Raw genomic sequence first — 24,706 nt, 5'->3', positions numbered from 1 at the left:
CTTTCTAGTGCAGTCAAATACTACAAGGTAAACCGTTTGGAGGCAAAGTATCAAGTTTTTGACGAACCAGCAGAAGTACCTGAGTATGTAAATTTTCAAGCTAATTTTTTTAGATGCCTGTGATGTACTTTCTTTTGTTATAAATGATTATAAAGTAATTGCTTTCTGTTATTAAGACACACTCAAAGGATAACATGGCAAGTTTCACACTAGAATGCTGCTTAGTAGGATTTCGCCACCTGTAGCATATTACAGTGAGATTCCCTATAATATGTGACACACTATCTGAATAGCCCAGATTTAATGGTAAAAATAACTGCAATACGGACACTGTTTGCTATCATTACTCTTTTGAAACAGACATCAACACCTGGAGTCTGCACATACGCAGTTAAACATGGAAATCTAGAAGTTACCATTAGTAATTCTACTCTTCCCCATAGGGTGCACAGTTGAAATCCACCTCCCCTACGCTCCCCATCTAGACTGCAATAAGTAGAAATCATTGAACTAACAAGAACTTGCCTTTGACACTATTAGTCTCGCTATAGAAAACCTTGAACAAGTTACACTTTTTTGAGTAAGGTTTAACTGGGTTTTTAACAGTGTACTAAGTTAATAATCACTTCTGAGTAACCTCATTCTACCTGAAAAACTATTGGCGGGATTTTCCACACCGGCCCGCCGCAGCGATCTTCTGGTCCCGCTGCCAGTCAATGGATTTCTGGCTAGGGCACTGCCTCTCCCGCGGTGGGTCCCACCCACAACGGGGCCAGAAAATCCCAGCCTATATTTTTCTGGAATGTCCAACTTTTCCATTATGATAATAAAAATTCACCCTTTTAAAATATATATATTTTTTAAAGTTTTTTTTGATATTTCAGTAACTTATGTCCCAATCATGTATTTCTCTATCCCCAAAATTTAAAGGGAAGGATATAAGCACACATTTTACTTCCTGGTTTGCTGTCTGTGAGAATACTTCAATGTGATTGGCTGCCCATTCTACTTAATGACTGTTGCTGAATGGCTGGACTTGGCACCAGATTCAACTTGACATTAAGAAAGGAGAAATCCATGCCACAGAGATTGCTAGATCTTTGTATTCAACTTTCTTCGGGGTCAGCTTCGAGCATCATTGCTTTGCCGCTGACTGTGAAATTTGGGTCATCTATTGTTCAAAAGTTGTAGCTCTGAGTTTGTAAGAATTTGGATGAGAGCGCAATTGGCCAGGGCCAGGGCACTTGTTTCTCTCTCGGTCTCTCTCTTTCCCTCAGGATGCCAGCACATCTCCTCCTTTGCCACATCTTCTGCCAATAGCTGTCAATGTGCCGCTCACAGCTGGGCCAGACAGTCCCTGTAGCAACTGAGGTGTGGCAAAATGCAGCTGGACTCTCACTGGCTCAATCGGGTACCCTGAAGTCACCAGCCACAATCATCTCAAGGATCCCAGCATGAGGAAGAACAGGTTTTCACCAGCTCTAATGGAGCACTTCATAGAAGTAGTACAGCTGGTATACCTTCGTTAATGAAAAGCACTATTGGTAGCTCACTTGGATGAGAAATGAATGGAAGACTATTATGTCTGCAACTAAATAAATTACCTTTATCACGTTTGACATTTTGCTCTGGAGTGTGATTTAATAGCAGCCTCTGTGTCTGTATAAATGTTATCTAAATGGGATGAAGTACCTTTATTGATCACTGTATGGTGCATTTCTGAAGTGAGGTATGTAATTCCCTCCCATGATATGGAGACTTCATGGACCTTCATGGGTCTTATGCGAACCCCCAAACCATGTTGACTTATGAATTTCTGCGCTAGCATCCGTAGTGTATGCAGCCATGATCATGGTGGTCCCCTGCTTTTGAATTATGCCTGTATTTCTGAGATGTGATGGGGTTTGCAAGGAGTGTCATGAGCCACATGTCTTGTGTCCCCTGCAGCCATCCTGCCACCTTTCTGGGAGAGAGGAATATGGGGGGATTGTAAACTGTCTTGGGATAAATGTGACATGGTAACTGCCTGGGTACTTTCCAGAATCTTGAAAAATCTTGTTTTTGTATGAGCAGGCACTAGCTGCACATTGATGATGTAGTAGCCTTTACTACTGTTGAATATTGCTGGCTTGTATTGTGTCTTGGTAGCAGCATGTGTGCAGTCAGTGGTGCCCTGCACACAGGACAAGCTGGTCACAGTTGCAACTCCCTGCAATGAGTGAGGAATGAGATGTAATGGTCAGGCATTGCAAGGAGGGCATTGGTGACCTGCTTAATACTGCTGTGTACTGCAGACTGGCTGATGTCCTCTGTAGCAGGCTTTGACAGTAATTGGCAAAGCATTCCCCGCTGGTGATGAAGGAACCAGGGGTCTGCAGTAACCTGCCTAGATAGGTCCAAGAAAGTGACTCTCAGCCCGTGTAACCTATCTGCTGAGTATGGCCTCCTACAAGCAGCACCACCTCACCTGCCATTTTTTAATAGTGCAGCTACAACTAATGTGATTATTGAGGCAGCTGCCCATCATCCTCCAAATGTTCCACCATTCAAAAGCAATTCGAGCACCCTAGATAAGCTGCTAAAGCTTATGGGATGGATAGGGGTTTGGGGAGATCCGTTTAAAAAGTGAGAGAAAAAAAGCAATCTGGAAGCTGGAAATCCTTCTGGGCATCCAGATGGTAAAACAATGCTATGATGTGCTGAGCTATGGCTGTGTGCCCTTTTATTTACTGCTTCAGTGACTCTGACACACTGAGCCACTGAGTTCCCATGAGTCCCATGATTTTGAGTTAAATTATCATGTGATCTGAATATCATCAAAGTGTGACTTTTACATTTTAGCGAGACCCCTTCCTGCCTGTGGTGGACGACTTTATCACAACTAAAAACAGGGAATAAAATGGCGGTGGGAGGGCACACTTCACAAATCATCCGATTGCCTTTATAACCCTCAACAGGTTCACAACAGGGTGGACATAAAATCAGCCCTAGTGGTTTTTTATAACAAAGTTGCTCCCAGCAACCACCTGAGATAATGGATGAGCAAATATACAGAAATTCTATATGCACTATTTAACAATCAGCTAAAATTGGATCTGCTTGGAGGAGGGTTAGTAATCTTTTACCGCAAGAAACATTCTCTTAGTCCAGCCAAAGAGCTTTGTGATGAAGTGGACCAGTCAGAACAGGCCATCTTTGAAACAGCCTAATGAAAAAACATTGGCCTCCTTCTCTGGCCCCATAACTATAATGATGCAGGAATTGTGCACAATGGTGGGAGGAGTTTCCAGAGTCAAGTTTGTTACATAAAATAGAAGCCAGTGTCAATATCTGAGGCACCCAGTGTGGTGGGGTGGTGGTGGTGGTGTTGGGGGGGGGGGGATGGGGGTAGCGGGGGGAAGTGGGTTGGGGGCATGTCTGAAGAATTGCTTGCCTTTGTAAGAGCACGGTTTCCAGGTTGCTTCCTGTAATCTAATGCAGTTGTGGCCTAGAACAACCCTGTGGGACCCATTTATACTGCTCCACTCATCCAGATGTTGTTATCTTGCCTTTGTTAAGGTTTTTCAGGGCAGAAGAGGAGGGAGCCATGGTAAATTCCACTATCATCACCTCCTTGGTAACATCTATGTTTCTATCAGACCTTAAAGGAACAGATGGAACTTTTGCCCACGTCCAATAGGAATTCCCAGTGAACACCCATGAGGCACTGGTCATCATTCTAGTCACAACTCCACCAACCCTCCCCCCGCTCCCACCACTGAAACTTCAGCCCCAGAGCGATTATGTGTGAAACTTTAATATGAACCATTTGTCTTTTTCAGCCATTTTAAAGGAATCATAAAATTCATTTTGTGGGAGAACACTAATGCTTTACTGGCAGTTGCTGAGGTGAGCAATTATCCTGTTCTTTAGCTGGCATACAAGAGATGAACATTTTGCCATGATCTCTCATTTGCAATAATCATCTTATTATGATTCCAGCTGATGTTAATACTGGGCAAGTCAGATCCCAGAGTGAAACCTGATTAGATGGATCCTAACCTTTATTTTTAAACCAAGGCAGAAAGTTACTGAACAAATTCACAGGAGTCTGGTGATAAACTTTTAACACAAAGAATAAAATATTTATTAAACAAGAAAAAATGAACTATATTACACCAGACAAAAAAGGTTGGAAAAATCTCAATACAAACACAAGAAGATGATTCAGATAGTTACTATTCCCTCACCCCAGCAATATCATTACAGACAGATAGGGCAGAATTTTATGCTGGCGGGATTTTACAATCCCGCTGAAGTCAATGGACTTTTGAACGGTTCACCGCATTTTATTGCCCTGCTCCAGCCAAAATGGGGCTGTAAAATTCCGTTCATAAACCAGTGAAGATTTTTTTACCACTATCTTGATACAAAGACTTCTCGCTTGATACTGGCACAGTTGCAGATAGTTTTCTTCCGGTGAAACCTGAGCATTGACTCAATACTTTTCACCCAACTCATATCTCTCCCTGAAACACCCAAAACCGCACTCTAAACACACTATTACTTCAACTGTGGAGCACACATAAGTTCCCTTAGCTCATTCTCCCGGTAGCCTTATAGTATTTCTTATCGGAGAACTTAAAATCCTGTCTTCTCTCCCTGACACACACTGAACTCTTCTCTGACTTTCTCACAAATATACCTATTCAACTTAAAAATTATACATTGTTCTCAACAATTTAGATAATGTGTTGTACTAAAGGAACAGGGTAGACCGTGCAACACCTCAAACTTGTTCTGCTAAGTTCAGGGTTTTTTAAATAACCTCCCTTCCTCCTTGTGAGTTTTTCCCTGGCCTTCCCCTTCAGCAGCATGCTAACAGTGTTTCAGTACTTTGTCTAAGTGGCCTTTCTTAATGTGATAGCCTGGTAAGACCTAGAACTTTGATGACACGTAGCCTGTTTCTTATGTGCTGAATGGGCATTTAAATTTCCAATATGGCACACAGGGACATATGTGTTCATTGCAAGTCATTGACGACTGCCACCCACAATATTGGTATAACCAAAGCAATGGGGCAATGGGTGTCCAGAGCCCACGCCAGAAACAGGCATCAAGTCCAATGCATACATATGCAGCCCAACTAGCATTCTTTAAAGGGATGACAAAAAGTTGCAGGAGTGCTCCTCTAGGCTCAGTGTTAAAATCATGGGCTACTGCCAAGGGCCACAAATGCCTTTTAGAATAGAATACGGATGTAGAACAGATAAAGTAGATGGGGTATGGTCCTCAGCGTATGGAAGGAGCAATCTTGATCTTTGAAGTGCTTTTTTGATCCTCATCTTGTTATTAAGGTGACCTTACTGGATTAGGGTTGCAAACTGTGATTAAATGTATTCCTGGAGGTTTCATCACATGACTAGCCCACACACTCCAGCCATTATTCAGCCAATACAGCCATCCTTGTGACGCTCTGCCTCCCTACGCCAATTGGAAAGCAAAAAGACTCATTACCCAATTGGATGATGATTGACTCTCAGCCAAACAGCCTCTCTTCCATTTTCAATATTTTTATACATGGTAAAAAGTGTTCAAAAAAAATGACAAAAAAATCTTTTTTTAATGCCCTATGATTTTTCTCCAGGGCTGCACACAGCAGCCTTCTGGATATAGATCTTCAGTGGGTTGGCAACCCACTGGATATATGATTTATTTTTACCTATATGTCCTGTGACTTCTCTCCTCTCACCATGGTATCTGTATAACACCCAACAATTTCATACATATCATTCCTCCTGTTTCTGTGGACTCAAAAACAGTCATTAAAGAAAGTATGCCATTTCTTATCCGTATTAGGACTTTTACAAAAAGAAGGACCGACATCCAATCTACAGATCTGAATACCTGAAGGACACTTTTGAACAATGTGCAGATGATCTGACTCAGAAGATGCTATCGTATCAAGCTCAGGCTGATGTCTATCACAGTAACTGTCTGCAAGGTAATGAAAAGTTTTAAATTAAAACTTCATCAATATAATTTAACAAAGTATACAAATAAATACTTAGCCAGAGCTACTGTGGACTGTGGGCATGCTCTCACTCAATGCTGACAGTTATGCTCTCCATCAGGAGTAAGGAACAAAAATTCCCACTGATTGTTACTTATCCTAGCTCAGGAATAGTAAGGGTCTCAGCTTCACCTTGGCTGAGGTCCAGTAATTTAACACAGACCACCTATGGTACTGAAATGTCAGAAATAGCTTTATCATAAAATATTTCACAAATATTATGCAATGTTACAAAAATGTAAATCATTTACCTCTGTTCAGCTTCACTGCTTTCCCATCCTCTCTTGGATTGCTATCATTTACTTCTTTAATATCAAAATTAACATGTTCATTCAATCATTTTCTCTGAGTAAGTTGAAATATTCTCCTTATCCATTTTTTTCTTTCTCTTGCCCCTGCTGTTCACCTTGGAGGAAGGAGCAAATTTCAAAACATTGGATACATGCCTGAACATCAATTCCAAAGAAAATTTTCCAAAAGTTGTAACTGTAACAAGATTGATCATTGTTTACACAAGCAAAATATTGCAAATGCTGGAAATCTGAAATAAAAAAAAATCTGTTGGAAAACCTCAGCAGGTCAGGCAGCATCTGTGAAAAGAATTAGGGTTCATGTTTCAAGTTGATTTGACCTTTCAGAACTGAAGAAAGGTCATCTTGACCTGAAACATTAACTCTGTTTCTCTCCACAGATGCTGTCTGATGTTCTGATCTTTGTGAAATATCTGCAGCCTGTGACAAGGTTAGCCACATCACCCTCCTCCAACGCCTCTCGTCCGTCGTCCAGCTGGGTGGGCCTCCAAATGATTCCATTCTTATCTGTCCAGTGGTATCCAGACAAGCAGTTGCAATGGCATCTCTTCTCACTCTCCCACCGTTGCCTCTGGAGTCCTCCAAGTATCCGCTCATGGATCCACCAATATTATCCACCTCCATTCTCTCCCTGGCTAGTTTGTCCTCCACCTTCACCCTCCGGCCCCAATGTAAAATAGTTAAAGACGAGTGGATTGAATTTTCATAGCAGCTCTCACACTCATCTTGGAAACCCTTGAAAAATGGTATGAACAGTTCCGGGGGATGAGTGGGAGAGAATCCCAATGGAAATTCGCCACCAAACAATCTGTCCACCATTCCTCTTCTAAGCTTGAGTCTGTGGCCCCGGTTGCACAATTACTGATAATCAGGCAGTTTGTTTGGATTCAACAATATGCATCCCATCAAATTTTGATAACTACAATAAGGTTTCCTTTTTCACCATAGCAGACATTACAACCTTCATTTAGTCTCTATAGAGAATTATTATTTTTTCAGAGTTCAGAGAGCAGTTGAAGGTGTTTGAGGAGTTGGTCTCCTCTGTACCTCCTTTCCTAATCAACAATATTCTCAAGCAACACATGGATTTTATCACAAAGGCCTTGGCAGAAAAACGCTCCACATTCAGGAAGAAACTACAGCAACTAGAGAACGCTAAGGTAAAACAGCAAAACAGAAAAAAATCTATATGTATAAAAAACGTAGCATTGCTTGTTGCCCCTTTTCTGTTGTTGATGCTTGATTGTGTTTTTCTGTTATGCTTCTCAGTCAGGGCGCTTGTGGAGGGCTATTATTACCCCAATCTTAGCTTCCACATCCACTCACGCACACATTTATGATAGAGTGGATTTTTTAACACTCCAGTGCAATTCCTGAAGGAAAGCTGAACTGTCAGTGGTGCTGTCTTTTGGATGAAATGTTAAACTGAGACCCCATCTGCACTTTCAGGTAGACATAAAAAGATCTCCTGGCACAATTTTGAAGAAGGCTGTAGCTTGCAAAGTGCAAGAAAATTTGATTATTAATCCTTAACCCTCCAAGATACTCAACGTAGAATTCTCCCAAGATAGAGTCATAGTCATAGAGGTCTACAGCACTGAAAAAGACCCTTTGGCCCATCGAGTCTGTGCCGGTCAAACAAGTACCTAACTATTCTGAACAAAGTGTGGTTATGATGAGAGCTGTGATTTGGATTTTTTGTCATGGTCTTCAGACTTTTTAAAATTATTGTTTCGTGGTATCTATACTTAGATCGTTAGTGTTTAATTTCACTTTCTTTGGTGAGCTCACAAAACAAGGATAAGACATAAGCTAGAATGCATTACAAATGGAATAATAGGACGTGCCCTGTGTGCATTATATAGTGCTCATTTTCCCCTGTTATATTTCTTCTCATTAGACTGAAAACAAACGCAGGTTGCGCCCAATTTTGGGTCATCCCAATAACCTGGAGATGCTGCTGAGCCTGTGCAAAGAGGAGGAAGAAAGGCAGGATGCTGAGGCTGCAGCGATCAATAGCAATGCAGAGAACCAGAAGGCAAGACAACAGTGAAAATTCCCAATATTGAACAGTCCCCTAACACTCAACAATTCTTTTTCACCAATTTTAGCAGACATCCATTCGTAAGCTACTAACATGCACATTAGTGTATAGCTGTCAGATTCAACGTGGGCAAAAATTAAAGGTTATTTTGATGGCAAAAAATTTGGGAGCTGAGGAACTTTGCATCGGGTCTTGTGCCTTACTTTCAAATTGGCTGTTTGGCCCTATTTGTGCGTGTTGAGGCTGCTGGTCCTTTGAGGTGCTGCCTCCTCTCTTCTGCAAGGCAGCAACAGGCCCCATCATGGCTGCCATCCGTCTTTGATGATCATGCTCTGCAGGCAGTTCCCCCCTCCTAGCAGCAGTCGGCGCCAATAATTAGGCACTAAGCACACCGCTAGTCCGATTAATGCATTTACATTTGAAGACTGCATCACACGTGTAACACAATTACAGCATGGGGGGTCAAGACTTGGAAATTATCTGAGCATTGGGTTCCTGACCCAGAATTGAAAATCAAGCCCCAGGTCTCAGCTGCGGGAGCAGTTGTGCTGTTATAATTGGCCTTAGTTCCAGGCAAGGTAGGAGGGATAAAAATCAGCCAAACCTCTCACTGTTAATCATATAAAGAGTGAGCTCATGAAGGGCTACTCGCACCCATGAAACTGTTTCTCTGTAAGAACAGTGTGTCCATGAGATGGTTATGGTGAAAGTCTGGTTAATAGGATGAAAGGGAGGTAACAGGATGATGGGATTTTGGGAAGTGAGTTCCTGATAGCAGGTGGACAATGGCTGAAAAAGCAGTGAAAATTAATAGACAATGTAAAGATTCTAATTACTGATAACTCTGTGTGTGTGTGTGTGTGTGTGTGTGTGTGTGTATGTGTGAGAGAGAGAGAGAGGAGAAATACGCCAAGAAATTAGACATGTTCCCAAAACTGACAGTCAGTCAGTGAAGAGATTGCTTCCCATTCCGGTTCCCAGTGGCTTGAGGTCTGATTGAAACTGGGCCTGACCCCTCATTTACAATAAACGGGCAAGCTTCAGACACCAATCAAGCATCACAATGAAGCTTTAAGTGCAGGCCCTGACCAAATCCCATTGTCTCAGCCACCAAACCAGTCCACAGGTAGGCCCAAGAGGAGAAGGAAGCCTAGCAGATGAAGGACATGTGGACAAAATGTGGACAAAAGAGAGGTACAGGGGAAACAAAGCAAAGGGATGGGGGATAAGCAAAGGAGAGAGAGGATGGAGGGAAGTGAGGCAAATGTGGGGAACCCAGGCTGTCAGTATGTCTTTAGAGTCAGGAACCACACTCTGATAAGCAGATGAGCAGGCGCTAAGCAAATTCAGGCACTGAGAGTCCTGGAGAGTTGCAACACACTTTGGGATCCACTGTGCTCATCAAGAAGGCACAGGGTGGAAGAATGTCAAGATGTGCATGTCTCCAGAATCTTGCCTTACAAAGCAGAAATCTTTGTTCTTCTAAAACAGCATTCGTCTTACAATGAACGACACCACTGGAGCTCTGTAAGTCTGTTTTATGAAACAAACACTCTACTTTAGTCCCAACATAAATAACAGTGAAAACTAGCTGAACAGGAACAGTTCAGAAAATTCCCAGCCAATATCTTCAGTTTGGAATAAAATGCAGAACAAGTTTAAAAATTTCTTTTCCTGATTTTTACCTCCCCTTTAAATAACAATGCCTTGTTTTGCCAAGGTAAATTCCATTGGTGTTGCAAGCCCACCCCACCATTCTTTATCTGTGAGTATAGACATGAAGCGGTTGTGAGCTACTCAACTATAGAGGGCATCACTGCCAATCTTAATTCTATGGTCACCTGACACCCACAAATACTCCTTCCATGGGCCACTTAATAGTGATCAGGATCCCCACTGATATTCTGTCTCCCTTTAGTGAGTCTGTAGAGCTCTCTTCCCTAGAGAGTGGTAGAGGCAGGGTCATTGAATATTTTTAAGACAGAGGTAGACATAGTCTTTTCTAACAAGAGAGTCAAAGTGATAGGTGGGAAAGTGGCGTTGAGGCCACAATCAGATCAGCCATGATCATATTGAATGACAGAGCAGGCTTAAGGGGTCAAATGGACTTCTGCTCCTAATTCATATGTTTGTATATTTGCCCCAATAATGCTGAAGCAATTGCAATGACCCCCACCCCCCATTCCCCACTCCCACATAAATTTGAGACCCAAGCTACATATATACGTTACCATAAACATTCACTCCCTCCACCATCGACGCACAGTTGCAGCAGTGTGTACCATCTACAAGATACACTGCAGAAACTCACCTAGGCTCCTTAGACAGCACCTTCCAAACCCACAACCCCTACCATCTAGAAGACCAAGGGCAGCAGACACATGGAAACACCATTGCCTAGAAGTTACCTTCCAAGCTATACAACATCCTGACTTGGAAATATATCACTGTTCCTTCACTGTCACTGGGTCAAAATCCTGGAACACCCTCCCTAACAGCACTGTGAGTGTATCTACAGCACATGGACTGCAACAGTTCAAGAAGGTGGCTCACCACCACCTTCTCAAGGGCAATTAGGGATGCGCAACAAATGCTGGCCTAGCCAGTGATGCCCACATCCCATAAATGAATAAAGAAAAACACAAGTAATGAGCATCTATACATTCTCTGTAGAAACATGAGTTCGTTCCTTACAAACCCGATAAACACGTTAGGGTGTAACCTCATCCTTGCTATAGCAAATCAGTAGCACGTTAACATTAACACAAGACAAGATTATGCCCCATTATATCTACAGATTGTGCAGTATTTTCAAAGTAGTAAGAGTGGCTTTTACTCCACTCAGAGAGCATCTTATTGCCTCATGAGTGATCTGCTTATGAGTTCTAGGTTCTATTCCCATCTTGTTGAGTATTTTACTATTCAATGCCCTGTCTCTCTGCTAGGATATGCCTTTTGTCTCAATTATATATGTTCTTAACATTATCATTTGGTATTTTCACAGAAATGTATGCTTGAACATGCCAAGGGCTTTGTGGCTGCACTCTCTTCCATCTCTGAACGGCTCCTCTTGGAATTTGACAACTTCCTCACTGTTGATAATGTCCATACTGCCCGTAAGCTGATGATAGTTTAGTACATTTCTTTTATTTAATTTAAGTAGTTTCCAGAATCATTGAGAAACAGTATCCTTTTAGCCGGAATATGTTGAGAATGCTCCACAAACACACCATCATTTCATCAGTTAAACATTTAAAACAACTTACAAACATGTAGCACTCCTCATGTATAAGAAAATCTCAGAGCACCTTACAAAAGAGCAAAGTGGCAATAAGCAGTAGGTGAAGGAATTTCAGTGTGGAGAATAAAGATTTAACCTGTTGAGTGAAGACAGCTGAGGCAGCAAGTTTGGTTTCATCTGGTCATTAACGCCTGATCTTCCTTTTCAAACCTGGTGGTGTATCATGTAATAGGCCATGTGCCATCACCTCAATTTCCTTGGTATAATGGCAGCTAAAGAATATCATCCCATTTATTGCACATAAATTGTCCCAGAATCCCCACTTCGCACATGCACAGATAAATATATCACACAAACAGGATACAGATTTCACACCCACACACATACACACCCCCCCCCCCCCCCCCCCCCCCCGCTCTTACTTACACACACAAAAGCTTTCATTCTGGTTTTTACTGGGCTAGTAATAATTGTTCTCAATTCAAGTTTTGTCAGCAGGAACAGCTTCTGATGCAGCATGCATTGCAATATATTTTATATTTACTTGTTAACTCAATGTGTAATTCTTCTGTTTGATATAATTTCAGCCACATTCCAGATTCTGCATACATTCACGTTTTTGAGGTTGTGCAAGGTTATTAGTTATTGAATGTTGAGTTCCTTACATGAAAATGCATAATCAAAGAAGAAGAGCTGAATATCAGCCAACCTAGCCCCAGAAAGACTTGCATAGGACATCTCAGATGTAACAAATTTTAACAAATTAGTCTGATGTGCAATAACTTGTGAGTAGGCAAACACAGCAGCCATTCTGTGCACCACAGGAGCCCATAAAAGCAATGAGATTTGCAACCACTTTATCTGTTTTTGGTTGAAGGGTAAATGTTGTGCAGGACTACTGTCAACTGTTTGAATATTTTCATGAGATCTTTTACATCCATTTAAACCAAGGCCCTGCCTGGTGATTTAACACAAACACCTGAGTGGACAACTGCACTGCTAGCCCAGCTTGAATATGAATTCAAGGCCTGGGGTGAGGCTTGAGCCCACAACCAACTAATTTAAAGGCAGGAATGCTATCCACTGAGCCAATCTGATACTAAGCACTTAATGCACTCTCCATTCTCCTACTGGCAAAATCAAAACTGCATTGGCCCAATCAGGTAGAAATTCATGTTGGGCAGTAGTTCTAGGCATGTGCCTTTGTATCATCCCGTCAAACCCCCACTTGATATTCAATTTCATTTAAGTGAATCAAGTTGATTTTTGAGCCAGGGAGTATAATAAGCGGCAGATACAATACTGCTTATTTTGCACTGGGATCCCATATGAATTTATATCGTTTCACTGCAGGATTACAAGAATTTGAATCCAGCCAGCAAATTATATAGAGATTTCACCTCTCTTTTGGCAGTTAAAATGGTGATTGTATTGCTTTCAACAGTGTGAATCCAGCTCCTGACACACATGAACCACAGTATCAGAAAGATAGGTGAACAAAATAGCTCAAGAGGTCACAAGGTTTGGTTTTAGCTCTGATTATGCTTTCTGTCTCCCTTGTATACTTCAGAACCAGAAGCAGCAAGTGAAACAACTCGACAGAAACGAACTGGAGCCCAACTGCAAGAGAAGGAAAGTAGTTCCAGCATCAAGATTCTCCGCGAAAGCAGGTAATCAGTTCAGATGAGGGTGAAATCTCGCCACCCTGCTGTAGCTCAATCCCTTGTGGCCCTGTCTGCCAGGGGAAGACAGTCTAGAATTTCTACATACCATCAATGTTTAAAATGTCCAAAAATGTAGTCTTGAGTGTCAGTAATATATTGAATGTAGGGGCTGGGCCGGGGACAGAACATTGCAGTGATCTTATCATAGACACATACTTCCAGCAGGGGTTGGAGTGCAGTGATCAGATATGAGAACCCAGTAAACTGTAACTGTATCTGTCCTAATGTCCCGCTCTTTGGCATTGCTGTGAGAAGTTTTACTACATTAAAAGGCGCTACGTGAACTTAAGTTGTTGTTGTAAATTTAAGAAATTGGCTTCCTGGCCCATTCTTGCATCTGCCTGAACAGCCTTTCCAGATTTCAATTCTTTTTTGCAATTTTTTCTTCTTTTGGAAGTTCGCCCTCCTGTACCCATACATCCCAGAACACAACTTAACCAGCGTCACTCTAAGCATTGGTACAAACATGATTTCCGAGCCCCGACAGTGCACTTAGCCAGACCACCATCAGCTCAGCCTCTGGGCCTTGCGACAGTGCATACTGGTAAAACTCAACCCAGCCCTATTGAACTCTTGGGCAGAACCCCACTGTTAGGAGGCTGGGGGTGGTGGGCGCAGAGACAGCCGTGACTTTCAGTGGAGCATGCTTTTGTTGAAAGAGTTCAACTAGGATAACGTTTCTGTCTGATAGTTAGGGGTGGGGGTTGTTGGTGGGTGGATGGGGTGGCCTTGGAATTCAACCTGAGAAATAATGGGCAGCTCATCCGTTCTTTATGTACTGGCAGGAGGAAATATTCCTAATGCTAGCACTTACTTTTTAAATTACTCCCCATTTTTGTGCTAAGACTTTCCCTCCAATCTAGCAGTCAAAACTTCCACTTCAGTCCTGATGTGCACACAATGGCACGAGAGAATAACTTCAAACTGTCTCTTCTCCAAGTCACTGTGCAGAAGAATATAAAAGCAATATACTACAGATGTTGGAAATCTGAAATCAAAAACATGAAAATGTTGAAAGTACTCAGCAGGTCACACAGAAAGTCACGGCTGTCTCTGTGGGGAGAGAAACAGAGTTAACATTTCATCACTACTGAAAATAAAATGTAACAGGTTTTACTCAAGTACAGAGGCAGGAAAAGGGCGGGGGGCGGGGGGGGTGATGAATGACCAAAATGGAGGCTCAGAGATAGGGTAGAAGGAAAAATGTGTAATCCCTCAGCTAACAGCAGCTTTCTTGTACATGGCCCAAGCATAAGCTAATGTCAATGGGCTATTTGACCTTGAGAGGCATAACAACCATGCACCATCTTAGAACCATAGAAAGTGTACAACACAGGAAGGGAGCACTTGACCCATTGTGTCTGTGCCAGCCAAAAAAATGAGCCACCCGGCCTAATCCCACTTCCCAGCATTTGGTCCGTGCCCTGCAGGTTAAGATGAGGTGCATATCCAGACACCTTTTAAATGAGCTTTATACCCTTTCAGGCAGACCCCTACCACCCTAATCTCCCCTCTAATCTTTCTACCAATCACTTTAAACCAATGCCTCACCCCCCCCCCCCCCACCACACACACACACACACACACACACACACACACACACACACACACTGAACTCTCTGCCAAGGTAAGTAGGTCCCTCCCATCCACTCTATCCAGGTCCTCACAATTTTGTACATTTGAATCAAATCTCCCCATCCTGTCCTTATCTAACATGCACACTTGCACATCAGAGCAGGAGTCTCTGGTTGGGGATGAGGAGCATTGCTTATCCTTCACTCAGCCCCTACCACCCCCCACAACTGCAAAACCAGGAAATGCTAAGCACAGATGTAGTGCCCTGATTGCTGCTGCAGTCAACATTAGTCAGCTGAGCACAAGCTAATCCCAACACTTTGTGGTCTCTTCAGTTTATTACAGCATACACAACAACAACTTGAATTTCTATAGCACCTTCAACGCAATAAAATGCCTCAATGCACTTCACAGGGGTTTTATAAAACAAAATATGGCACCAATACATGAGGAGGGATTAGGTCAGATGACCAAAAGCTTGGTCACAGAAGTAGGTTTTGAGGAGTGTCTTAAAGGAGGAAAGGCAGAGATGTTTAGGGAAGGAATCCCACAGCTAAAGGCCCAGGCAGCTGAAGCCCAATGGTGGAGCAGTCAAAATTGGCAATGCTCAAGAATTAGAAGAACAGATATCTTCAAGGGCTGTGAAATATGGAGAAGCGAGGCTATTTAAGCTCTTTCAGTGCTCCAGCAGGGGTGAAAGCTTGATTGGAGTGATTCATACACTGAGGGCAGAATTGCCCCAGATTTGCACAAAGTGTGGTAACAGGCGGGAAAGAGGACGTTTTACCCTCCGGCCACAGTGGCAGGTTTTCACACCGTATCATCACATTCCTGTCACCTCCCGCTTCATTAGTAATGCATTCCCGGGAAACATGCCAGATCGCTGGCAGGGCGGCCTCTGATTTGCCTGCCCTGCTATTTCCTCAGGCCTTCAGTAATCCGGGCACCATATATAAAGAGTGCCCCTGCACAGAGCTAGCACTCCCTAAGGTATCAGAAGCTGCTGCAAAGTCATGGCTGCCAAAGGGAGGAACATGCTGCCCCCAAATTTAACGACGCCTCCCTTTGGCACCTACTGGACGCCTTTGAGGCCTGCCATGAATTCCTCTACACCCTCTGGGCAAAGACCAGCAAGCAAGGTCACCAATCCAGCACGGGAGGCGATGGCAGCCATGGTCAGCACCAACACCCTGTAGAAGAGGACAGCCACCGTGTCGAAAGAGGATGAATGATCTCCTTCATTCCACCAAAGTGACTCACCCTTCTCATCACTCACAACTCACGTGCTCACAAACCCATCACACATCCACAGGGATCTCATTCACTGCCAGTTCAAGGGACATCACCATTCACTCTCTCACACACACCTTCATCTGTTCTGCAGATCATATCCTCATCCTGTCCATGGCACCACTCACCACCCATAAATGTCAGGCACCCTTATCATCTGGCCTGGCAGGTGTCCTGCTTACACTCTCTCCATCTGTATTCATGTAGGCAAGCTGGCACACAACAAAAGGGAAAGGTCACAGACTGGTGGAGGAATGCCTGACATCAAGGCCCTCACAGACTTTGAAAATAGTGTCATTCAGCTGGCTGGTGACAATCTGGACCATTCCTGCGCTGATGGTGAGGTCGCCAGTGTTTAACCAAGTAAGGATCCAGCAGACAACCATGCTGTGAGTCAGTTCCCCTGTTTGCAGTCCCATGCCATGCACTAGTTATCTCTCCTTGCTTTCGCATGCACATCAGGGAAGCAGCCAAGGGGATCTACGACCCAAGTCCTCGACATAAGCTTTGAAGACTCCTCAGAAAAAGAATCTGATGACACCCACATCATCCACCAGTGCAGTGACATACACCTCAGTGGGACCTAGTTGTAGAGTAGCTTTGGGGTCACAATTTGGTGAGGATATCGCACTGTTTGATCCACAGAAGAACTTCCCAGGATTCCAGCACTCAGAGCTCTGCTGGAGGCCAGAAATCTGCTCAGTCTGAGTCAGATGAGGAGCCTCTGGACTCGGTCATACCTCAGTTGCTGGATCTACAAAGGCCAGCTCAGGAACATCAGGAAGGGATGCATGCTGCACTCCTCAGATTGCAAGGCACTATGGAGGAGTCCGACTGCCTTCAGTCTGAGGTGATGGCGCCAGCATGCCATCACACCAAGATCAACACTGGTAGGATGGCAGCCGCCATGGAGGCCTTAGTCCAGGACATTGGTCCTGCACTGCTGCGCGGGCTGAACTCCATCGCTGACACCATAGCTGGCCTCCAAGAGTGTCAATGCGAGAGTTGAGGGGCAGCTCAATCTCACTCCAGCTTCTCCTTCTCCTCAAGGAGTCAGCCAGTGACTCTCAGGCACCCATGAAGAGGAGGATCAACAGCTGCACACCCCGGGGCCATCCACCCAGGTGACTCCGGGAGTGTCCAGCCCATCCGAATTCCCTCTTCCTGTGATGCCAGCAGCTCCAGCTCCACAAGCCGAGGAAGGTGCCACTACCACACAGGAGGACCCTGGAAGCCCTTGATGACGCCTGCCAAGGTCATCACAGATAAAGCGTATCAGTCAGCAGGCTGCCCCCACCTCTGCAGTGGATGTCAGCGGGAGCACCAAGACCTAGTGGCAGGGTTAGGAAGATTAAGAAGATATATGTCTTTTTAAGTGTCCCTAACCGGATTGTAACATCCAATCTCCTGCACAAGGAACTGATCACTTCAAAGGGACACCATTTGTTTTAATTCTTTTGATGGGATTTGTTGTCCTTCCAAATTGTTCACAGCCTGGGTACAGGTGTTAATCACTTATACATAATGTTCACTAGAATGTCTCCTTGCCTATGGCTCCTTGTTATGATGAGCAGTGTTTGTGTCACTCAAATGTGAAACCTTGGTTCCTGCACAAGATAAAGGCAGGTGTCTCAGTCCAGGGCCTCTTCCTTGTGCAATTTGTAATCTTCAGACCAAAGTGCTGGTCATGCTTCACACTCACTGAACACACTAGTGATGCCTGCACCTCGATGGTGCTGGTCATTGCTGCCAGAATGTTGTGGGCAGGCGTCTTAGAGTTCCGTCATTCTCTCTGTGTGTGCCCTCAGCATCTTTGAGGTGGGGGTCTCTCATCTCTTCGGCATCTGTGACCGGTGACACTGTGCTCCTGAAGGGGTCAAGTGCTGAAGGCTGACAAAGGACCAGATGCATTTAAAACTTCACAGCTCTGTCTCCATGATATGACCCTGATCACAGAGCGCAAGTGAGCTGCCCTCAGCCAGACAGGAGTCAGACATTCACAGAGGCTATGTGAAGATCTATGGAGTGGTCCTCACAGCATGTCATCATCACCCTTCTGGATTCTAGCAACTATTTGGGCCTCTGCTGCTTCTCTATGATATTAAACTGAGCACTGAGGGTGTGTCCGCTGCCATCAGCCACACAGGAGTCAAACGTTCCACAGATGCAAGGTGAGGATGTCAGGACTGTCCTCTCTGCATCTCGTCATCATCCTCCACGAAACTTGAGGCTATGAGGGCCTCCCAAGTGCACCTGCCATGTCTGGCCAGAGCGATGGCCTCATTGCCGGCATCCTCGCCTTCGAGGAATTCATCATCGTCATCCCCTTCGATGTCCTCCTCATCAGAGGATACATGCAGCTCTTCCACCTCCTCCTCAGCCAAGTCTTCCCCGCTTTGCAGAACCAGGTTGTGGAGCACACAGCAAGCAACGATGATGCACCACACCCTCTAGGGACTGTATTTCAATGCTCCAGCACACCTGTCGAGACACCAGGACCTCATTTTCAAAATGCCTGTCGTTTGCTCCACCAAAGTCCGAGTCATGGCATAAGCCTCGTTATACCGTTGCTTTGCTGCAGCCTGAGGCCGCCATGCAGGCATCATCTGTCACATCCTCTGTGGGTAGCTCTTGTCCCTGAGGAGCCAACCCTGCAGCCTCTCAGGACCCTGGAAGATGTCAGGGACCTGAGACCTAAGGATGTAGGAGTCGTGGACACTCCCTGGGAATCATGCGCAGACCTGCAGCATATGCCTGTGGTGGTCGCGCCCCAGCTGAACATTCATCGAGTGGAAGCCGTTGCAGTTGACATACTTGACTGCTTGTTGGCATAGAGATCAAAGTGCCACGTGAGTGTTGTTGATGGCAGCCTACACCTGTGGAAAATCTGAGATCTAAGCAAATTCCACTGCTCTTGCTTCCTGGCTTTCCTGATCCTGGGTGAAATGCACAAAGCTCTGTGCCTTCGTGAAGATAGCATCCATGACCTCCTGGATGCACTTGTGTGTGGAGGCTTGCGAGATCCTGCACAGGTCACCTGTGGAGCCCTGAAAGGGGCCACTGGCGTAAAAATTGAGCGCCATAGTCACTTTCAAGACCACTGCCAGTGGATGCCCTCCATGTCCCCATGGCACCAAATCCTGCAGCAGGTGGCATATGTGACCGACCAGTACCCTAGTCTTCGGCAACACTGGATCCCAGTCATCTGCAGGAATGACAGGTGCCATCTATAGGCCGATAGAGGCGCCTATGAGCGACAGCTCTCTGTGGATCTTCAGCTGAGTGCACAGCAGGCCCTGCCACCCCTTCATCTTGAGGGAGGTGCTCCTCACTTTGCCGAGCCAGGTGCCCCCACCCCTCTCTTCTTCTTCCTTTTCTCTGCTTCCTGTAAGCCATGAGGCAGACCGCTAGATCACCAGGCTCCATGTTCCTGAAATTCTCCTCCTTCAAGATCAAAGGGAGAGATGCATGGGTTAGCATGGGTATACAAAGAACCTCTCTTGCATTAAGCCTGAAGGCCCCTTCACGCATGCAGGACAGTGCTGTCCACCACTTGGATGGCCAGTGTGTTGTGCGCTCATTGACTGTCCAAAGCCCCACCCACCTCCGCCCTACTCCACTTGACTGATTGGCGACAGCTTTGGCCATTGGACTGCATGCGGAGATCTGTGCTCTCAGCTCAGGCACGGGCAATCTCCTAACCTGCACTGTAAGGCTGTGCTGTTAGCTTGAACCATAATGGATACTGGTCCACATCTTAATAAAGACATTGCAAGGGGTGTGAGCACCTCCACCAGTGACTGCGCCATGGCCACCATTCGCAAGGTCCAATTGGTCTGCTGCCACCAAAACACACATTAATTTGCGGTTTGTGCCCAAGGGATGTAAAGTTCTGGATCATTTGGTGGCACTTCCATGTTTTTGTGTTGCTTGAATGGGCAGAGAAGCTTCAGAGGCCTGACTCTAAGCATGTCATTGGAGCTTCAGCTGAATGACCTCAGCTGCGGAAGAATGCTTGCTTTTGACAAGATTTTCCAAGTGCGAGGCTGCTTCCTTCATCCCCCGCTCCTTGCACCCCCCCTCCCCACCCAACAACCCCCCCCAACCACCCACCAGCATGTGCTTGAGTATTTCCTTCAGCCTGTCTCTGCTGCATTGCCCCCCCCCAACCCCAGTTCCGGCCCGCACTGGAGCCCTTGCCCCAGCACCGCACTAAAAGCTAGCCGGAAAAAAGTGACTTGCCTGTGCCCCTGGCAAATGCGCAGTGCCTCTTCCTTGATGTCCTAGGGGCGATGCTCGTGAGCGTTGCAAAGGGTGCACTCACCTCCGAGTTCCCTTCAAAGTTCAGGTCGCCATGTGCACGTCTTTTAAAGGCAGTTGCGAAGCACAGCGTTCTGAAATCACACCGACGTGGGCAGTAAACTGACGTGAGGGGCAGTGATTCTGGTGAGCAGGGCTTATAATTAGATGCAAATGCATTAAAAAGACGTTTCCAACATGCAGCAGCGGGAATCGTGGCCCACCATGGACGGGTGGAGCAGATGATCACAAACTGGTTTTACGACGGCATGAAACCCATTTTTGGCCTTATTGCCATGTGGTCCCTCGCCGCCCACCATGATGCCCAATGCCATCGGGGGCTGGAAGATTCCAGCCATAGTTGTGGGAAAGTTGGGAACAGATTTGAGAGGCGACAACATGTTCAAGGACTTTGGAAAAGAAAGGGAGGTTGGAGAAGGGGCAGTAATTTGCAAGTGTGACGGCAAGGTGGTAACTTTACCCTGCAGGCTTTCACGGAAGGTTGATGAGGAATTTTGGGCCATTGCATAGATATGTTATTCCTGTATTAGCGATGTAAAAGTGAGTATCATCAAGACCCCCACTCACATCCAATATCCGTTCTGTATTCAGTGAATTTGCTTCTCGAGCTTTAACTGAATGAGATTGATTACGCTGCTGGCAGACAGCATGATTTGGTTTCATTTCATTTCATTTTCATTATTCCCTTTTTAAGAATTTGGCCAGGAATTCCTGCTGATGAACTTTCACACATGTGTCTGGAGAATATCGTCAAGGGAACTGCATCCACGGCAACCTTGTCTATGGAAACTGCGGCTGTGACGACTGCTAAGACAGTGCTGGCTGATCTGGCTACAGCTGAGTCAAGGGACTCTGCTTATAAGGTTAGTTTGCACCTGAACTATTTGCTTAATTTTTATTGATCTGCTATCATATTTCTTTGCATATTAATTAACTATATGATTTCTGGTTTTAAAAAGGGCAAGTAATTTATAATTCCGCTGCCAGGGCAGCAAGGTGGCAGCTTCTATCCACCACTTGTGCTAGATTAGTTGAAACCGAGCAAGGGCAGCTGTTGCAACAGCTGGCGTCAGCTGTGGCTCACTGGAGATCATTGTCACCTCAGAAACTTCTAAGTCCAAGTCCCACACAGACACACGTACTCTAGGCTGTCACTCCAGTGCAGTACTAAGGGAGTGCTGCACTTTCAGATAGTGCTGCTGTCGTTCAGATGTGACATCTCAGGTACATGTAAAGATCCCATAACACCCTTCCGAAGAAGAGCAGGGGAGTTCACCCCTGTGTTCTGGCCAATATTTATCCCTGAACCAAAGTCACTTAAAAGATACAGATTATCTGGTTTTCAGCATGGTGCTGTTTGTGAGATCTTGCTGTGCACAAGTTGCCTGCCACATTTCCTACATTAAAACTGATATTTTTTTTTCATTCATTCATGGGATGTGGGCTTTGCTGGCCGGGCCAGCATTTATTACCCACCCCTAATTGCCCTTGAGAAGGTAGTGGCGAGCTGCCTTCTTGAACCACTGCAGTCCATATGGCGTAGGTACACCTAGGGTGCTGTTAGGGAGGGAGTATCAGGATTTTGGCCTAGCGACGTTGAAGGAATGGAAATATTTCCAAGTCAGGACGGTGAGTGGCTTGGAAGGGAACTTCCAGGTGGTGGTGTTCTCATGTGTCTGCTGCCCTTGTCCTTCTAGACGGTAGTGGTCGTGGGTTTGGATGGCGCTGTCTAAGAAGGCTTTGTGAGCTCCTGCAGTGTATCTTGTAGATGATACACACTGCTGCCACTGTGTGTCGGCGGTGGAGGGAGTGAATGTTTGTGGATGGGGTGCCAATCAAGTGGGCTGCTTTGTCCTGGATGGTGTCAAGCTTCTTGAGTGTTGTTGGAGCTGCACTCATCTAGACAAGTGGAGGGTATTCCATCACACTCCTGACTTGTGCCTTGTAGATGGCAAACCAGCTTTGGGGAGTTAGGAGCTGAGTTACTCGTCGCATGATTCCTAGCCTCTGACCTGCTGTTATAGCCACAGTATTTATATGGCTAGTCCAGTTCAGTTTCCATTCAATGGTAACCCCAGAATGTTGATAGTAGGGGATTCAGTGATGGTAATGCCATCGAATGTCAAGGGGCGATGGTTAGATTCTCTCTTGTTGGAGATGGTCATTGTCTGGCACTTGTGTGGCGCGAATGTTACTTGCCACTTGTCAGCCCAAGCCTGGATATTGTCCAGGTCTTGCTGCATTTGGACATGGGCCGCTTCAGCATCTGTGGAGTCGCGAATGGTGCTGAACATTGTGCAATCATCACTGAACGTTCCCACTTCTGACCTTATCATGGAAGGAAGGTCATTGATGAAGCAGCTGAAGATGGTTGGGCTGAGGACACTACCCAGAGGAACTCCTGCAGTGATGTCCTGGAACTGAGATGATTGACCTCCAATAACCACAACCATCTTCCTTTCTGCTAAGTATTACTCGAACCAGCAGAGAGTTTTCCCCCGATTCCCACTGACTCCAGTTTTGCTAGGGCTCCTTGATGCCACACTCGGTCAAATGCTGCCTTGATGTCAAGGCACTCTCACTTCCCCTCTGGAGTTCAGCTCTTTTGTCCTTGTTTGAACCAAGGCTGTAATGAGGTCAGGAACTGAGTGACCCTGGCGGAACCCAAACTGAGCGTCAGTGAGCAGGTTATTGCTAAACAGGTACCGCTTGATAGCACCCTTGATGACCCCTTCCATCATTTTGCTGATGATCGAGAGTAGACTAATGGGGCGGCTTGGGATTTGTCCTGCTTTTTTTGTACAGGACGTACATGGGCAATTTTCCACATCGCCAGGTAGATGCCAGTGTTGTAGCTGTACTGGAACAGCTTGGCTAAGGGTGTGGCAAATTCTGGAGCACAAGTCTTCAGTGCTATTGCCGGAATAGTGTCAGGGATTATAGCCTCTGCAGTATCAAGTGCCTTCAGCTACTTCTTGGTATCATGTGGAGTGAATCGAATTGGCTGAAGACTGGCATCTATGCTGGGCACCTCCAGAAGAGGCCGAGATAGATCATCCACTCGGTACTTCTGGCTGAAGATCATTGCCAGTGCTTCAGCCTTATCTTTTGCACTGATGTGCTGGGCTCCTCCATCACTGAGGATGGGGATATTTGTGGAGCCTCCTCCTCCAGTGAGTTGTTTAATCGTCCACCACCATTCACGACTTGGATGTGGCAAGACAGCAGAGCTTGGACCTGATCTGCTGGTTGTGGAATCGCTTAGATCTGTACATCACTTACTGCTCATGCTGTTTGGCATGCAAGTAGTCCAGTGTTGTTTCTTCACCAGGTTAACACCTCATTTTTAAGTGTGCCTGGGGCTGCTCCAAGCACGCGCTCCTGCATTCTTCATTGGACCATGGTTGGTCCCCTGGCTTGGTGGTAATGGTAGAGTGAGAATATGTCAGGCCTTGAGGTTACAGACTGTATGCTACTGTGCTGCCACCTCTGCTTGGTCTGTCCTGTTGGTGGGACAGGACATGCCCAGGGATGGTGATGGTGGTGTCTGGGACATTGTAAGGTATGATTCCATGAGTATGACTATGTCAGGCTGTTGCTTGACTAATTTGTGAGACAGCTTTCCCAATTTTGGCACTAGCCCCCAGGTGTTAGTAAGGAGGACTTTGCAGGGTCGACAAGGCTGAGATTGCCATTGTCGTTTCCGATCTTGTGTCGATGCCAGCTGGTCCATCCAGTTTCATTCCTTTTAGACTTTGTAGCAATTTTATACAACTGAGTGGCTTGTTAGGCCATTTCAGAGGGTGTTTAAGAGTCAAACACATTGCTGTAGGTCTGGAGTCACATGTAGACCAGACCAAGTAAGGACAGCAGATTTCCTTCCTTAGAGGACATTTTTTTTTGAAGATTCAGTGATAATTTAATTCAGATCTCAGTCAAACATGATCAGTGCATCTACATCCAGGGCATCCAGAGTACAGAGAAATGAGCTGACCTGCCGACCCAAGGCTCCATACACTGGAACAGTTGTGCTGTGCCAGCCCAGGAGACAGAGCAGTCAGACCCAGGCCACCTCAGAAACCCTCATTTGCCCAAGTCACACTGTAGTCTGGGCACCTGGATTTCAGGATCTCTGTTGTTCTTTCATTG

General features: G+C 45.4%; 1 protein-coding gene across 1 annotated transcript in view; it reads left to right on the top strand.

Moving 5' to 3' along the window:
- Positions 1–24,706, top strand: part of ccdc180 (coiled-coil domain containing 180) — a 151,068-nt gene that overhangs the window by 121,990 nt on the left and 4,372 nt on the right. The window contains exons 33-40 of the mRNA XM_041194471.1: positions 9–83; positions 3,822–3,888; positions 5,839–5,983; positions 7,363–7,523; positions 8,264–8,401; positions 11,412–11,523; positions 13,219–13,318; positions 21,252–21,420. Coding sequence (XP_041050405.1) covers positions 9–83; positions 3,822–3,888; positions 5,839–5,983; positions 7,363–7,523; positions 8,264–8,401; positions 11,412–11,523; positions 13,219–13,318; positions 21,252–21,420 — 967 coding nt within the window. The remainder of the gene's footprint in view (positions 1–8; positions 84–3,821; positions 3,889–5,838; positions 5,984–7,362; positions 7,524–8,263; positions 8,402–11,411; positions 11,524–13,218; positions 13,319–21,251; positions 21,421–24,706) is intronic.

This window comes from Carcharodon carcharias, chromosome 8 (genome assembly GCF_017639515.1).
Source record: "Carcharodon carcharias isolate sCarCar2 chromosome 8, sCarCar2.pri, whole genome shotgun sequence".
In the NCBI taxonomy this organism is placed as follows: domain Eukaryota; kingdom Metazoa; phylum Chordata; class Chondrichthyes; order Lamniformes; family Lamnidae; genus Carcharodon; species Carcharodon carcharias.
The sequence above is the reverse complement of the archived record's forward strand: the minus strand, read 5'-3'. Positions and strand labels throughout refer to the sequence as shown.